Raw genomic sequence first — 16,358 nt, 5'->3', positions numbered from 1 at the left:
CTGAGGAAAAAGATTCAATAACTTGCTGCTAATACACAACATTTCATCATATTTCCTCATAACCCTCTTTTGTCTGACCATTTGATCCCATTTGAATTTGCAATAAAGGATCCACAGAGTTTGGTGACAATAATGACAGTAGATGTTTGTGTGAAAGTGCTGGAAGCAAATGAGTGTGTGATGTTCTTTCAGTGTTGCACTTTGTAGACGCTCCCTGAGCACTGGTCTCACAGCCAGCTGCACATAGAGACCAGTGTTGTTAGTCCAGGTCAGAAGATGACTTGTTGGAATGAAAATGAGCTTGTAGTTTGTCTGCTTTAATAATGTGACTGGAAAAAGGTGTTGGACTTCAAATATGTCCATTTCTGTCACACTTCACCTTTAAAAGTGAAGCCATGTGGTTCCTGGAAGGAAAAACACGACTTTTTCAAGTCTTTGTCCTGTTTTTATGAGAAATGTACGACTTTAATGTGAAACATTCAGAGTTTTTTCTCTTGTTGTGTTTGTTTGAAGCTGCTTCCTGTTGGCTTCAGCTGTTTGGAGTTTCCATTTTCTAAACTTCTACATTCTGAACCTTCTTCAGCTCTGAACAGATGATGAAACACTGAATGATTTCAAGCACTTTGTCTAATAAACTTACATCTTTCATTCTTTATACAGATTGCAGAGCTGTGGTTTGTCAAAGATCAGCTGTGATTATCTGGCAGCAGCACTGAAGTCCAACCCCTCCCATCTGAGAGAGCTGGACCTGAGAAACAACGACAACCTGCAGGATCCAGGAGTGAAGCATCTGTGTGGTTTCCTGGAGAGTCCAGGATGTAAACTTGAAACTCTGAGGTCAGTCAGCAGGGCTCTAGACTAACTTTTTGACATGGGCGCACCGGTACGCCTAACTTTAAAAATTTAGGCGTACCGGCACAAAAGTTAGGCGCACTCAAATTTTTCAACCGCATCGCTTAACACCGCAGTTTTACATGTGCACTTTCTTTGGGGGGGGAAGTCCATACAGACAATATTAATTTCTAAATTATTAACTAACAAACTTGTGCTTAAAGTGCTTTGTCAATATTGTAGAAAATGTTAAAAACTTAATCATCATCTTGGCCTCCTCTGACGACCTGTTTGCTGCTGTCTGCTGCTGAAAGGCCGTGGGGAGAGGGGACACTTGGGCAGTGCATTTATTGCAGCATATAATGTGTTTTCTGGATACACTGTGCTTTTTCAGCATTCAAAGATTGATGGCACCGTGTCAGAGCACTGGCTATGAATTTCAGACAGATCAGGCCTTAACTTAACAAAAAAGTTATCAATAGTTCTTTTCATCTTTTCTTATTACCCACAGCTACAGTACATCCACTTCTCTCAGGCCTAGGCTGCTCACTAGGGCTGAGTATCATCACTGATTTCTATAATCCATTCAATTCCAGTTCTCAAAGTCCTGATTTGATTCAATTTAGCCTCAGACAGTCAGAAATATTATAATTCTGATCATGTATCAGTACTGATACACATGAGACTTCATCAGAATTGTGAAAATCACAGCAGATGCCTTTGTGTGAAAGTAACTGAGAATAAAACACAGGAAAACATGAAGGAGATTTTCCTGGTCTGGCTTTTTATAGCAGATAACCTTAAAAATATTCTGCAATTTTGCATAATTTTAAGAAGTTTAAATTTCTTCAGTATTGAACAGCAGAAATTAGGCTTTCTTGTCCGAGGTCATTTAAGTGAAAAAAGAAAAAGCGCTGTAAACAACGCTAGACTGGTGGGTAATAAGCGAATGAATAATGCAGAAAACAGATTTGAGACGGGAAACTGTTCCTGAAGTACAGAGAGAGAGAGAGCTGTGCAGGAAGTGTGATTTTTATCGTGGTGGAAGCAAAACAGCAAAAGTCAGAGGGAATTCATGACGACATTGATCAAATGTGAAGCGCAGTTTGCTGCTTCTTTTGCTGCAGGCTCGGTGAATTTTGGTTGGAGAGAGGCAAAACCTGCAGCTCAGAATCAGCGCAAAAAGACGTAAACACAGCGCGGACCCGAAGAATCGCTAAGCTCCGACAGCGTGTCCGTGTTCGGGCCGTCGGGTGAGAAAGCCGAGAAAGACGAAGCTGATTCTGATGTGTTGGGTCCGCTCCGTGTTTAGGTCTTTGTGTGGAATCCGTTAATGAATTGATATCGCTTTATTCAAGCTACTCACCTCTCTCTTCCACCTGCACTTTCAACTGGACCACGGCCAATCAGAGAGGTCCCGCCCCTGACTATCTCTGATTGGTTTAGTCCACGATAGGTGCATAATGTGTGTCTGTTGTTGACCACACGGAGAGTTACAGAGATTTTTTTTTTGTTACCGGAACAGTTGGTCGCACCTGTGCGACCAAATATTTATTTTTAGTCGCACCACTGAAAAATTTGGTCGCATTTGCGACCAAATTGGTCGCACTCTAGAGCCCTGGTCAGCATGTTTTAGTTGTGCTGAGATGAATATGATGTGAAAGTTGTGCTGACACTAAACTGCAGACATCAGGCTGATATTATACTGATCCACACTGAGGATCTTCATGGTAAAGTCTGTTTTCTTCTTCTCTGGTTTAGTCCATTGACTGCAGCAGAACAATGTTCACATTTCAAACAGTGATACTCAACGTATGGCCCGCGGCCCACACGCGGCCTGCCCACCTTTACTGATTCAGAGAGCTGTGTTTGTGTGGGCGGGGCTCAGACAGCTCCGCCCACTCAGTTTGTTCCCTCCTGATTCATCTGCATGTGTTCTGCTTCACACTGCTCACCTCCACCAAAGACTTCACAAACATCTTCTTTCTTTGAGTCCAGTTTGTCCCACAAACACTTCCAAATCTCCTCCTCTGAGATTCTGCAGCTTCTTGCAGTGTGACTCAGCTGACTTCTGACAGACCACAGACTGGCACAGCATCCACATGTGTCTCCTTTCAAACAGGCTCTTGATGTTTCCTCCCACATCATTCTGGCCTCTCAGTCTCCTTTGTTCTCCAGCTCTGTAGCTCCATCTGATGAAGCTTCAGTTTTCCATGTTGGTAACAGTAAACTACAGCCTCTGCTGTCAGCTGGGTAACTAAGCAGAGCTGCAGCACGTCTCTGCGGTGGTGCTACATCCAGCCTGCAGACGGCCGTCTACATGTTGTAGTGGTTTACACTCACACGACGTGCGGCGAAGTTGATGGAGTAAAGGTTAGAGTGAAAGAAGCTGAGGATGGGGTGTCAATGTGGAGCGATGAGGTGACCACCCTGCAGTCTACAGTAGAGAGTATGAAGGAGGAGCTGTCTGACCTGAAGGATAAATGTGATGAAGGCAGGAAGCGGAGAGCTAACATCCACATCATAGGGATCCCAAAGGGCCTGGACTCGAGCTCCTCCACGGCCGTATCCGTGCTACTACGTGAAGTGCTGGGTATGGATAAAGACGTTATTGTCGACCGCTCACACAGGAGCCCTATCCTGAGAAAGCCAGCTGGTAACCCGCACGCCGTCATAGCCGAGCGTCACTACTACCAGGATTGTGTGGCTACGCCGTGCCAGGGCCCAAGCCCCGCTTGAGTTTAACGGACAACCTATTGCAATATTACGACTGGGCGATATGACCCAAAGTTCATATCTCGATATTCTTTAGCTGGATGGCGATATACGATATATATCTCGATATTTTTAAAGCCAGAAAGTATGAACAAAAAGAGAGTTCTTAGTCAAAGCTGTGTCCCAAATCTCACACAGGCACATTTATTAACATACAGCGTAGATGTACATGAAACAATTACTCAGAAATAAATGATCAGCATTTATTAAATAATAATGCTCAATAAATAAAAGAAAACAATGTTGTTTTTGTGCATAACAAACAGCTCACAATCGTGCAGTCAAAATGTAAACAGACGCTGAGCATAATAACAAGCAGCTGCTCTGTTCCCAGGTTCTACTGCGTGACTGACAGCCTGGAGTTTGAAATCCTCTTTGTAACCGAGTCAGGAGTGGACAAACATCTTGAGAAAGTTGAGGGTAAACAGGAATGTTTCCTCTGGATGAGTCCGACTCTACCAGAGGAAAAGGGGAAAGATGCAGAGAAGACAGCGCGAATGTAACAGGTGCCATTTATGGTCCTTATACACACTCAATACAGTAATATTACGTTGAAGCAGAGTACGTATCACTCCGCGAGGCTCCTCGTAGCTGTAATGCTCCAACAATCCATCAAGCGGTGCGGCCTCGTAGCTGAGCAAAGTCGTACCACAACATCTTTTGAAAGGTTTCTGAGCGCCGTGTAGCACATAAAATCGGTTCGAGGTCAGTAAGCACAACCAGAATTCATCCATAAGCCGCACTGTCGATTTATGAGAAAATTACAGGATTTTAAGTGCAGAAAATATAGTTTATGGTTTTCCTTTGATCTTAGCAAATATCTACGCCTCTAATTGGGACGATCACAGATTTTTCACTAATGTCTTTGCGCGGCTCCCCAATATGTCATCACACAATATCATCTTTGAGGGAGACCTAAACTGCTCATTATCTGCTATGGACCACAGTTCACACAAAAGTACACTTAGTCCAAACTCAGCATGCGTCATTCAGAGCTTTCTTGATAATTATGGGCTGGCTGATGTATGGAGATTTCATAATCCTGCTTCACATCAATACTCTTTTTTTCTAATGTCCATAAAACATATATTTGTATAGAAAAACGTCTCCCTTTAGTTACAGAATGTGATTATAAGACTCTGGTGATTTCTCCTCTTGTTTTTTCAATGTGTATTCCTGATGCCTGCTCCAACTATCAGCCATGGAGATTCAACTCAGTGTTGTTAGCAGATGAAGAGTTTGTCAGTTACAAAAGGTCTCAAAGACATTTTTTTTCTATCAATCAGACCCCAGAGATGTCATCATCAGTCATTTGGGAATCTCTAAAAGCATCTGAGAGGCCAAATAATTTCATTTTGTGCCAAACAGAATAGAATAGAATAGAATTAGAATAGAATTCAACTTTATTGTCATTGCACATGCACAGGTACAGGGCAACGAAATGCAGTTTGCATCCATCCAGAAGTGCTTTAGTGACATAGATATATTACAATATATATTAGCAATAATATAGATATGTGAGTATATTACAGAAATGGGTCTATTATGGTATGTTATAATGTACACGGTATGAAGTATGTTGTGAATATTCTATAACTATAAGTATGTACAGGCTGTAGTGAGTACGAGCTATGTACAGAATATGAACAGGATATAAATATGAAAAACTATACAGAATATGAAATAAATAACTTTACAGAATCTGAGATATACAGCTATACAGAAATGGGAACTATGCAAGTTGTAAACAGTTGTAGGATTAAAGATTATCGAATGTACAGAATGATTATTTACACAGAGCTAGTGCAGTTAAGATAAGTGAGATATGTAGATAGTTTCTACAGAGGCTATATAAAGTGCTGGTGGTTGTGAGTGGTGGTTCAGTCCATGTTATTATTGTGTGTTTGAGGGTACAGTTGTCCATTGTGGGTGTGTGTATGTTCAGTCCATGAGTTTAACGTGGGTCAGATGTCAGGAGGCAGAGTTCAGGAGTCTGACAGCTGTGGGGAAGAAGCTGTTCCGGTACCTGGTGGTCTTAGTTCGGAGGCTCCTGTAGCGCCTCCCGGAGGGCAGGAGGGTGAAGAGTCCATGTGATGGGTGACTGGGGTCTTTGATGATTTTCCCAGCCCTTTTCAGACACCGCTTCCTGTAGATGTCCTTTATGGCAGGAAGTGGTGCTCCGGCGATGCGCTGGGCAGTTTTCACGACCCTCTGCAACGCCTTCCGGTCCGAGGCAGAGCAGTTCCCGTACCAGACTGTTATACAGTTGGTCAGGATGCTCTCGATGGTGCAACGATAGAAGTTCACCAGGATGTCTGAGGACAGGTGGTTCTTCCTCAGAGTCCTCAAGAAGAAGAGGCGCTGATGAGCCTTCTTGACCAGCTTGGAGCAGTTGGTCGTCCAGATGAGATCCTCGGAGATGTGGACTCCCAGGAACTTGAAGCTGCTCACACGCTCCACAGCTGTCCCCTTAATGTGGATGGGTGGATGTGGGTCAGCATTCCTCCTGTAGTCCACGATGAGCTCCTTGGTCTTCTCAGTGTTAAGCAGCAGGTTGTTTCTGTCGCACCACTCAGCCAGACGATCCACCTCCTCCCTGTAGGCGGCCTCATCGTTGTCACTGATGAGGCCAATCACCGTGGTGTCATCTGCAAACTTAATGATGGTGTTGGAACCATCAGCAGGTCTGCAGTCGTGGGTGAAGAGGGAGTAGAGGAAAGGGCTCATCACACAGCCTTGTGGTACTCCGGTGTTCATTGTGATGGTAGATGAGCAGTGGTTATCCAGCCGGACATGTTGGGGGCGGTTGGAATAAAATAGGGACCGAGCGCCTCTCTCAGTTAGCTGATGAAATGACTAAACTACATGCTGTGTACAGCCACTCTCCTGAGCCTGTATTATATACACAGCGGTTACAATGACAAACTGAATACAATCTCATATCTACAAAACAAGCTTAGTCAAAGTTGCAGCTACGCTTATGAACATGGAGAAAAAACAGGCGAGTTATCAGCTCACCAGCTACGACTAAGAACAGCTAACCAACTATCCTTGAGATCTACAATGACCAGGGAATAAGGTCTACAGACAACCAAACTATCCTTGAGATCCACAATGATTTCAATAAGGTGTTTGATATTCCCTCCTTGGGAGAAGATGCGATCGCTAGTCTGGAGGAACCTGTCTCTAATGTTGAAATTGAAACGGCCGTACGGAGCATGCAGTCTGGAAAATCTGCTGCCCCGACGGGTATCCATCTGATTTTTTCATAAAGTTTTCTGACCGACTGAATTCACTGTTAAAATCAACTTTTGAAGAATCCTTCCTCTCACAGTCGTTGCCTCCAACAATGCATCAAGCAGTGATGTGTTTAATTGTAAAACAGGAAAAAGACCATTTAGATTGTCGTTCATGTCGTTTAATATCTTTGTTCAACACAGACACCAAGATCCTGGCTCAAGTGTTGGCCCGTCGCTTACACAAGTATTTGTCCTCCATTATTTCACCAGACGGGCTTTATTAGGCACTCTTTTTTGAACATTAGAGCTCTATTAAATATCATTTATACCCATGTTAAAGGTGATACATTGGAAACTGTAATTTGGCTTGACGCAGAAAAGGCGTTGGATCGGGTGAGATGGGATTTTTTTTTATACGCTTAAAAAATGTGTCTTTAATTTTGTATCTTGGATAAAAGTATTGTATTGCTCCCCTCTAACAGCCGTCCGGACTAACAATAATCTGCCCTCCAGGACAGGGATGCCCTCTGTCTCCTTTTTGCCATTGAACCGCTAGCTGTTGCTCTGAGACAATGTGTTGGTGTTGAGGGAAAACATGGAGGGGGTATCGAACATGAAGTCTCTCTTTATGCCGACGACATGATTTTATTTATTTCCAACCCATCGAACAGCCTCCACAAACTTTTGGATAGACTTACAATAATAATAATAATACGTTTTATTTATAGGCGCTTTTAAGAGCCTCAAGGTCACCTTAATGCATACTTAAGGAATTTGGGACAATTTCTGGATATAATGTGAATTTTGGGAAGAGCGAGGCAAAGTCTATCTGTACGACAACTGGGGAGTTTTGTGTATTTTAGCCCCTTTTAAACCCAGCTATAAGAAGTTTAAGTACTCGGGCATCTGGGTGACAAGAAAACCACAAAGACTTGTATAAAACTATCTTCCTTTATTGTCGAAGCTTAAAGAGGATTTTGGAAAATGTGAGTTTTGCCTCTTTATATTTATGGTGGGAATGCAGAACAAGGAGCAAAGATGAATGTGATGCTGAATCAGCAGAAGACTTGGACTCATTTGATTCCAGCTTTGATATCATTGATTTCAATATGTCCATTTCTGTCACACTTCACCTTTAAAAGTGAAGCCATGTGGTTCCTGGAAGGAAAAACACGACTTTTTCAAGTCTTTGTCCTGTTTTTATGAGACATGTACGACTTTAATGTGAAACATTCAGAGTTTTTTCTCTTGTTGTGTTTGTTTGAAGCTGCTTCCTGTTGGCTTCAGCTGTTTGGAGTTTCCATTTTCTAAACTTCTACATTCTGAACCTTCTTCAGCTCTGAACAGATGATGAAACACTGAATGATTTCAAGCACTTTGTCTAATAAACTTACATCTTTCATTCTTTATACAGATTGTGGAGCTGTGGTTTGTCAGATATTGGCCTTGATTATCTGGCAGCAGCACTGAAGTCCAACCCCTCCCATCTGAGAGAGCTGGACCTGAGCGACAACAACAACCTGCAGGATCCAGGAGTGAAGCATCTGTGTGGTTTCCTGGAGAGTCCAGGATGTAAACTTGAAACTCTGAGGTCAGTCAGCATGTTTTAGTTGTGCTGAGATGAATATGATGTGAAAGTTGTGCTGACACTAAACTGCAGACATCAGGCTGATATTATACTGATCCACACTGAGGATCTTCATGGTAAAGTCTGTTTTCTTCTTCTCTGGTTTAGTCCATTGACTGCAGCAGAACAATGTTCACATTTCAAACAGTGATACTCAACGTATGGCCCGCGGCCCACACGCGGCCTGCCCACCTTTCCTGATTCAGAGAGAGGGGACCCTGATTAACTGTGTAGCTTCTTCCTCACAGTTCTAAGTATCAGACACAACAATGAATAATCCACAGCTGACTGTCTTTAGCAGGTCAAAGGTCACGGCACACAGCAGACAGTCAGAAATATTCTAACTCTGATCATTTATCAGTTGTGACACTGTGAGACTTGATCAGAGGTGTGATCATCACAGCAGAGGCCTTTGTGTCAAAGTCACTGAGGATCAAACAGAAACACATGAAGCAGATTTTCCTCTTCTGGCTTTTTATAGCAGATAACCTTCAAAATATTCTGCAGTCGATCAAAAACTGAAGCAAACCATGAAGCAACATGTGAACATGAGCTGATGCTGCTGAAGTGAAGCAAAGTTACAGAGGTTTGATTACAGACACAGCTGAGAGTTTGTAATCTGTCATCATTTTAAAAAGTTTCCATGGAACAGCAGAAATGAGGCTTTACTGTCAGAGGCCGACAGCACTGAACACAACAGCAGACTGGTGGCTAATAAACAGTGAATGATGCAGAAACAGATGTTTGAAGCTGTTCTTGGAGTACACTGAGAGAGAGAGAGCTGTGCAGGCAGGAACAGCCAAAGTCAGAGAGAATTCATGAGCATATTGATCAAACGTGAAGCAGAGTTTGGATCTTCTTTTGCTGCTGCTTCACTCAGTTTTGGTTGGAGACAGATGAAACCTGCAGCTTCAGGATCTGTGAGCTGTCCACTTTCAGCCCCGACGGCGTGTCCGTGTACGTGCCGTCGAGTGAACGATCCACGCTCTGTGTTTCCATCTTTGTGTGTTTAGCTGCTCTCATTTACTGTTTTAGCTGTTTGCTGCTTGTTGAAATAGTTTGTGAGCTTTAACCTGAGATTCTGGCAAAATACATTTATATTAAACATCGATTCAGGATTGAATGAATCAACATCGTTTTATTCAAATTAAAACCATTTAAATGGGAACATGAATTTTTTACAGCCGCCTCTAATGCTGGGTAATGTCAGCTGGTCCATGTGCAGCTGGCTGTGAGGCTCAGGGAGCGTCTACAAAGTGCAACACTGAAAGAACATCATCCATAAATATTGAGTAAGAACTGGACTCTCATACAGCGAGACTCAAATGCCTTTAAACATCAGCTTATCCTGCTGATCCAAGTCCAACACTGAGTTTGTAAAAACATGTTTGTCAATCATTTTGTTTGGTTTCTGAGGAAAAAGATTCAATAACTTGCTGCTAATACACAACATTTCATCATATTTCCTCATAACCCTCTTTTGTCTGACCATTTGATCCCATTTGAATTTGCAATAAAGGATCCACAGAGTTTGGTGACAATAATGACAGTAGATGTTTGTGTGAAAGTGCTGGAAGCAAATGAGTGTGTGATGTTCTTTCAGTGTTGCACTTTGTAGACGCTCCCTGAGCACTGGTCTCACAGCCAGCTGCACATAGAGACCAGTGTTGTTAGTCCAGGTCAGAAGATGACTTGTTGGAATGAAAATGAGCTTGTAGTTTGTCTGCTTTAATAATGTGACTGGAAAAAGGTGTTGGACTTCAAATATGTCCATTTCTTTCACACTTCACCTTTAAAAGTGAAGCCATGTGGTTCCTGGAAGGAAAAACACGACTTTTTCAAGTCTTTGTCCTGTTTTTATGAGAAATGTACGACTTTAATGTGAAACATTCAGAGTTTTTTCTCTTGTTGTGTTTGTTTGAAGCTGCTTCCTGTTGGCTTCAGCTGTTTGGAGTTTCCATTTTCTAAACTTCTACATTCTGAACCTTCTTCAGCTCTGAACAGATGATGAAACACTGAATGATTTCAAGCACTTTGTCTAATAAACTTACATCTTTCATTCTTTATACAGATTGAAGAGCTGTTATTTGTCAGATATTGGCCTTGATTATCTGGCAGCAGCACTGAAGTCCAACCCCTCGTATCCCACAGAGGTGGACCTGAGTGGAACCTACAGCAACCTGAAGGATACAGGAGTGAAGCATCTGTGTGGTTTCCTGGAGAATCCACGATGTCGATTTGAAACTCTGAGGTCAGTCAGCATGTTTTAGTTGTGCTGAGATGAATATGATGTGAAAGTTGTGCTGACACTAAACTGCAGACATCAGGCTGATATTATACTGATCCACACTGAGGATCTTCATGGTAAAGTCTGTTTTCTTCTTCTCTGGTTTAGTCCATTGACTGCAGCAGAACAATGTTCACATTTCAAACAGTGATACTCAACGTATGGCCCGCGGCCCACACGCGGCCTGCCCACCTTTCCTGATTCAGAGAGAGGGGACCCTGATTAACTGTGTAGCTTCTTCCTCACAGTTCTAAGTATCAGACACAACAATGAATAATCCACAGCTGACTGTCTTTAGCAGGTCAAAGGTCACGGCACACAGCAATCTGTGAAACAGTTTGGAGCAGGAATTCTTGCACATTTACAAACTGACACTGCTGCACGGCATGCTGGGTAATGCTAGCTGCTCAGGTATGGGCGTGCTAACGGCTGTGAGGCTCCGTGGCTGCAGAACACTGAAGAAGAGAAAAGAGAGGTGGAGGATGAAGAAAAGAGGCGGAGATGAAGCAGAAGTTTAGCTCCAGAGAGGAGCTGTGTCTGTGTGGGCGGGGCTCAGGCAGCTCCGCCCACTCAGTTTGTTCCCTCCTGATTCATCTGCATGTGTTCTGCTTCACACTGCTCACCTCCACCAAAGACTTCACAAACATCTTCTTTCTTTGAGTCCAGTTTGTCCCACAAACACTTCCAAATCTCCTCCTCTGAGATTCTGCAGCTTCTTGCAGTGTGACTCAGCTGACTTCTGACAGACCACAGACTGGCACAGCATCCACATGTGTCTCCTTTCAAACAGGCTCTTGATGTTTCCTCCCACATCATTCTGGCCTCTCAGTCTCCTTTGTTCTCCAGCTCTGTAGCTCCAGCTGGTGAAGCTTCAGTTTTCCATGTTGGTAACAGTAAACTACAGCCTCTGCTGTCAGCTGGGTAACTAAACAGAGCTGCAGCACGTCTCTGCGGTGGTGCTACATCCAGCCTGCAGACGGCCGTCTACATGTTGTAGTGGTTTACAGTCACCAGGGGGCGCTGTCCCAGCCATGCAGGCAGTGGGCTGCTCTGCTTGTGCTGTTGTTGGTGAAGCTGAAGTGAAAGCGAGAGTTAAAACCCTGAACAGTGTCCACTGAGCTTCTCATGCTCTTCTCATGCTCAAAGAAGTTTAACAGGAAGGACGACTCGTCCATCAGGCGTCCAGCTGTCCGTGACCGTGTCCACAGCAGAGTGTGACCGAGGCTTCATGCTAACACGCACACATGAAGCTAATACCACCACGAGCAGCTGCTCAGTGGATTTGGAGGACAAATGTCTGCAGCTTCTCACAGGCAGTATGCAGAATGTGGATCTCCACAAAGACTGTGGAGAGCTCGTCCCACACTCTAAATCCACACTTGTCTGCACAAAACTTCTCACACGTTCCCGTCACAAGTGTCTTCTAAGTGAAGCTACCAGGTTCAGGTCCAGCTTGTTTATCTGGAGATGCAGGAGATGATCCATCCTCACAAAGCAACACAGACAGCAGATATGCAAACACACAACACAACCAAAGGATTCTCTCTGCATGTCTGTGGCTGATGCTGCTGGAACGAAGCTGTTTGAAACCTTGTTGTTCTGCACTTTGGGACCAGAAGAGGAAACTGAAGCTCTGTGCAGAGGGTCCAATGGAAGCAGCCAAGCGCTGTAAGTGTCTGCTGTACAGGGATGCTGGTTCAGCTGTGGCTCAGTTTCACAGTGTGACTCAATAAAAGCAGCAGGAAATCAAAGCTTGATGCTTTCATCAGTGTGGAAATAAGAAAGTTTCCTGTGACAGACGCTGGAGCTCTTTCACTCTCAGCTTCACAGTTTCAGCTTCAAACTTCTTCCAACATGTTTCTAACACGGCCACATTCCACCTTAATGGAGCTGATATCTTGTGCATCAGCACATTTTCTAAAGGCAGCGATCACATCTTTAGTTTTGGATGTTTAACTGCAGATTGTTTATGTGTTTATAGCACATTAATTACAGCAGCAGCGTTGACCACAGTGCTGTACAAGAATCCAAGATAACTATTAAAATAACTCCTAATATTAATATCACACATCAAATATCAAATAACTCTCATGCTGTATTAAAAGCCAGTGAATACAAATGTGTTTTCAGAGCAGATTTACAGAGACTGACAGCAGGAGCTGGGGCTGTTCGATAGAACGATGTATATATGATGACCATATGAAAACGTCTATCGTTTCATATCACGCTCTTTGTTTCCTGCTTATGTGTTTGTGTTTTCCAGATAAAGCTTTCAAAATAAATCTGAAGATCCTGTTGAGACTTTTCAAAATAAACACAATACAGTACTGCGGTCGCTCGTTTATCGAGTTACGTTCTAAAAATAAGTCTCAGGATGAAGTAGCAGCTTTATGTTTTACAAGTATTATAGAAGTTTTAAGGCAGTTAAACCCTCACTGCACACTTTCTACACTTTTCTCAGACAGGCATGAACATTTTCACACTTTTCTCTCTTGTTTAAACAAAGTTCAAACCTTCATAGAAAAATAAGTTCATTATTAAAGAGTGAAAGCAAAGTGTTTCTGAAACGTGTCAAATCAGCCTTTGCTGGCATTAAATGAGCTTCTGTGTGAGGAGCACTCGTCCATGGCCTGGGCTCCTCGCTGTCAGGTAAAGTTTCATAAAGCTTTTGAGTTTTTCTGCAGATAATGTTGGTGTCCAGCACGATGTTCTTTTTCCTGCGGTCACTGAGCCACAAAGCCAAAGCTGACTCCATCCTTACGATGTTCTTGTTGTGGACAGTTACAACCTTTTTGCCTCCTTGTTGAAACTATGATGGTCAGCATCTTCCTCTGCCTTTGGCTGCTACCACAGGTGCAAAACGTCTCGTCATCATTGTTGTTTGTTGGGGCAAAACGTACAAACATACAGTGCAGCACTGCAGAGTCACACTGCTGTAAATTTGAACACATTCTGTACTGTACAGGAGACACGGCACGAGATTGGCTGACAATGGTCTACAGCCAATCAGGACGCAGAACACAATGCGCTGTAAAAAACAAAAGCATGCGAAATTGCACAAAAAAGATCAGCGAAACAGCGAGGCCGCCAAAGGTGAACTGTGTTACAGCGAGGGACCAGCGTATATGTGGTTGTTGGGACGATAAATGTCTTTGAGCTTGTGTCAGAAGACGAGCTGCAGCTTTCTGGACCAGCTGCAGTCTTGCCAGGCAGGTCCCACTAACTCCAACATATAAGGAGTTACAATAATCCAGCTGGGACGTCATGAAAACGTGGATCGCCCGTTCAAGGTTTTTAAAAGATAGAAATGATCTCACCTTAGATAAAAGCCTCAGTTTGAAGAAAGACCGCTGTACAACTGAGCTCAGCTGTTTTTCAAATTGCCGTCAAATATAAGCCCCAAATGTAATAATGCGATTTAATAAAAGAGCTGAACCAGTCTAATAGAGCGCCCTTGATGCCGCCATGCTCCAATGGTGAGGTCAAGATGCTGTGGTCAAGGCAGCGGTCAGATCCAAAAGCACAGCGGAGTCTCCTGATCAGTGGCTGATAAAAGATCATTAAGAACTTTCCAAAGTGCAGTTTCAGTGCTGTGAAGAGCTTTAAAACCAGACTGAAACCTTTACAACAGATTGCAGCTGAACAAATATAATCTTTTACAAAATCTTCGACAGGAAGGGAAGCTTTGAAATAGGCCTGAAGTTTGAGCGCACAGAGGATCCAGATCAGGTTTTTAGTACAGGCTGTACAACAGCATGTTTAAAACAGGCTGTACAACACCTCAACTAAGACTGCTGTTAAAAATCGCTAAGATGTCGGAACCGACAACCTTTAAAATCTTTTTAAACACGTGTTGGAACAACTTCATTTGGACAAGATGATGTCTTTATAGCATCACATCGTTCCTCCACCTGATCAAACCACACAGGCTCAAACTGATCAAAAACAGCTGAGCAGGTGAATATTTTAGCCCCGGTGCGATCTCGGGCGAGAGTATCGATGATGGCCAAAGGGCAGCGTCCAGCTCTACGGCCGCTGAAGAGCAGACTCAACAGACGCGCGTGATGTGGATCCTACTGCTCTAAAACTGGAGCTTCTTCAATCCATTAAAGAGGACATTAGTACGCTGTTAAAAGAAGAACTCAGAAATGCATTGAAAGAAGATTTTGACAATATAAGGGCTGACGTGCAAGGACTGAGAAATGAGATCACTAACAGCATGGCGGCGACGTGCGGCGAAGTTGATGGAGTAAAGGTTACAGTGAAAGAAGCTGAGGATGGGCTGTCAATGTGGAGCGATGAGGTGACCACCCTGCAGTCTACAGTAGAGAGTATGAAGGAGGAGCTGTCTGACCTGAAGGATAAATGTGATGAAGGCAGGAAGCGGAGAGCTAACATCCACATCATAGGGATCCCAGAGGGCCTGGACTCGAGCTCCTCCACGGCCGTATCCGTGCTACTACGTGAAGTGCTGGGTATGGATAAAGACGTTATTGTCGACCGCTCACACAGGAGCCCTATCCTGAGAAAGCCAGCTGGTGACCCGCACGCCGTCATAGCCGAGCGTCACTACTACCAGGATTGTGTGGCTACGCCGTGCCAGGGCCCAAGCCCCGCTTGAGTTTAACGGACAACCTATTGCAATATTACGACTGGGCGATATGACCCAAAGTTCATATCTCGATATTCTTTAGCTGGATGGCGATATACGATATATATCTCGATATTTTTGAAGCCAGAAAGTTCGAACAAAAAGAGAGTTCTTAGTCAAAGCTGTGTCCCAAATCTCACACAGGCACATTTATTAACATACAGCGTAGATGTACATGAAACAATTACTCAGGAATAAATGATCAGCATTTATTAAATAATAATGCTCCATAAATAAAAGAAAACAATGTTGTGTTTGTGCATAACAAAAAGCTCACAATCGTGCAGTCAAAATGTAAACAGACGCTGAGCATAATAACAAGCAGCTGCTCTGTTCCCAGGTTCTACTGCGTGACTGACAGCCTGGAGTTTGAAACCCTCTTTGTAACCGTGTCTCTTACAGGTGCCATTTATGGTCCTTATACACACTCAATACAGTAATATTACGTTGAAGCAGAGTACGTATCACTCCGCGAGGCTCCTCGTAGCTGTAATGCTCCAACAATCCATCAAGCGGTGCGGCCTCGTAGCTGAGCAAAGTCGTACCAAAACATCTTTTGAAAGGTTTCTGAGCGCCGTGTAGCACATAAAATCGGTTCGAGGTCAGTAAGCACAACCAGAATTCATCCATAAGGCGCACTGTCGATTTATGAGAAAATTACAGGATTTTAAGTGCAGAAAATATAGTTTATGGTTTTCCTTTGATCTTAGCAAATATCTACGCCTCTAATTGGGACGATCACAGATTTTTCACTAATGTCTTTGCGCGGCTCCCCAATATGTCATCACACAATATCATCTTTGAGGGAGACCTAAACTGCTCATTATCTGCTATGGACCACAGTTCACACAAAAGTACACTTAGTCCAAACTCAGCATGCGTCATTCAGAGCTTTCTTGATAATTATGGGCTGGCTGATGTATGGAGATTTCATAATCCTGCTTCACG

General features: G+C 43.4%; 1 protein-coding gene across 1 annotated transcript in view; it reads left to right on the top strand.

Annotated features, from left to right (window-relative positions):
- LOC146606970 (NACHT, LRR and PYD domains-containing protein 12-like) overlaps positions 1–16,358 on the top strand; it is a 109,008-nt gene that overhangs the window by 11,269 nt on the left and 81,381 nt on the right. The window contains exon 5 of the mRNA XM_085349104.1: positions 661–837. Coding sequence (XP_085205230.1) covers positions 661–837 — 177 coding nt within the window. The remainder of the gene's footprint in view (positions 1–660; positions 838–16,358) is intronic.

The sequence above is a fragment of the Diplotaxodon limnothrissa genome, unplaced genomic scaffold, assembly GCF_057381915.1.
Source record: "Diplotaxodon limnothrissa isolate DT_005_m unplaced genomic scaffold, D_limnothrissa_male_GT1.1 unmapped_scaffold_1, whole genome shotgun sequence".
Lineage (NCBI taxonomy): Eukaryota > Metazoa > Chordata > Actinopteri > Cichliformes > Cichlidae > Diplotaxodon > Diplotaxodon limnothrissa.
Note: the sequence above shows the minus strand (reverse complement) of the source record. Positions and strands in the feature narration are given on the sequence as shown.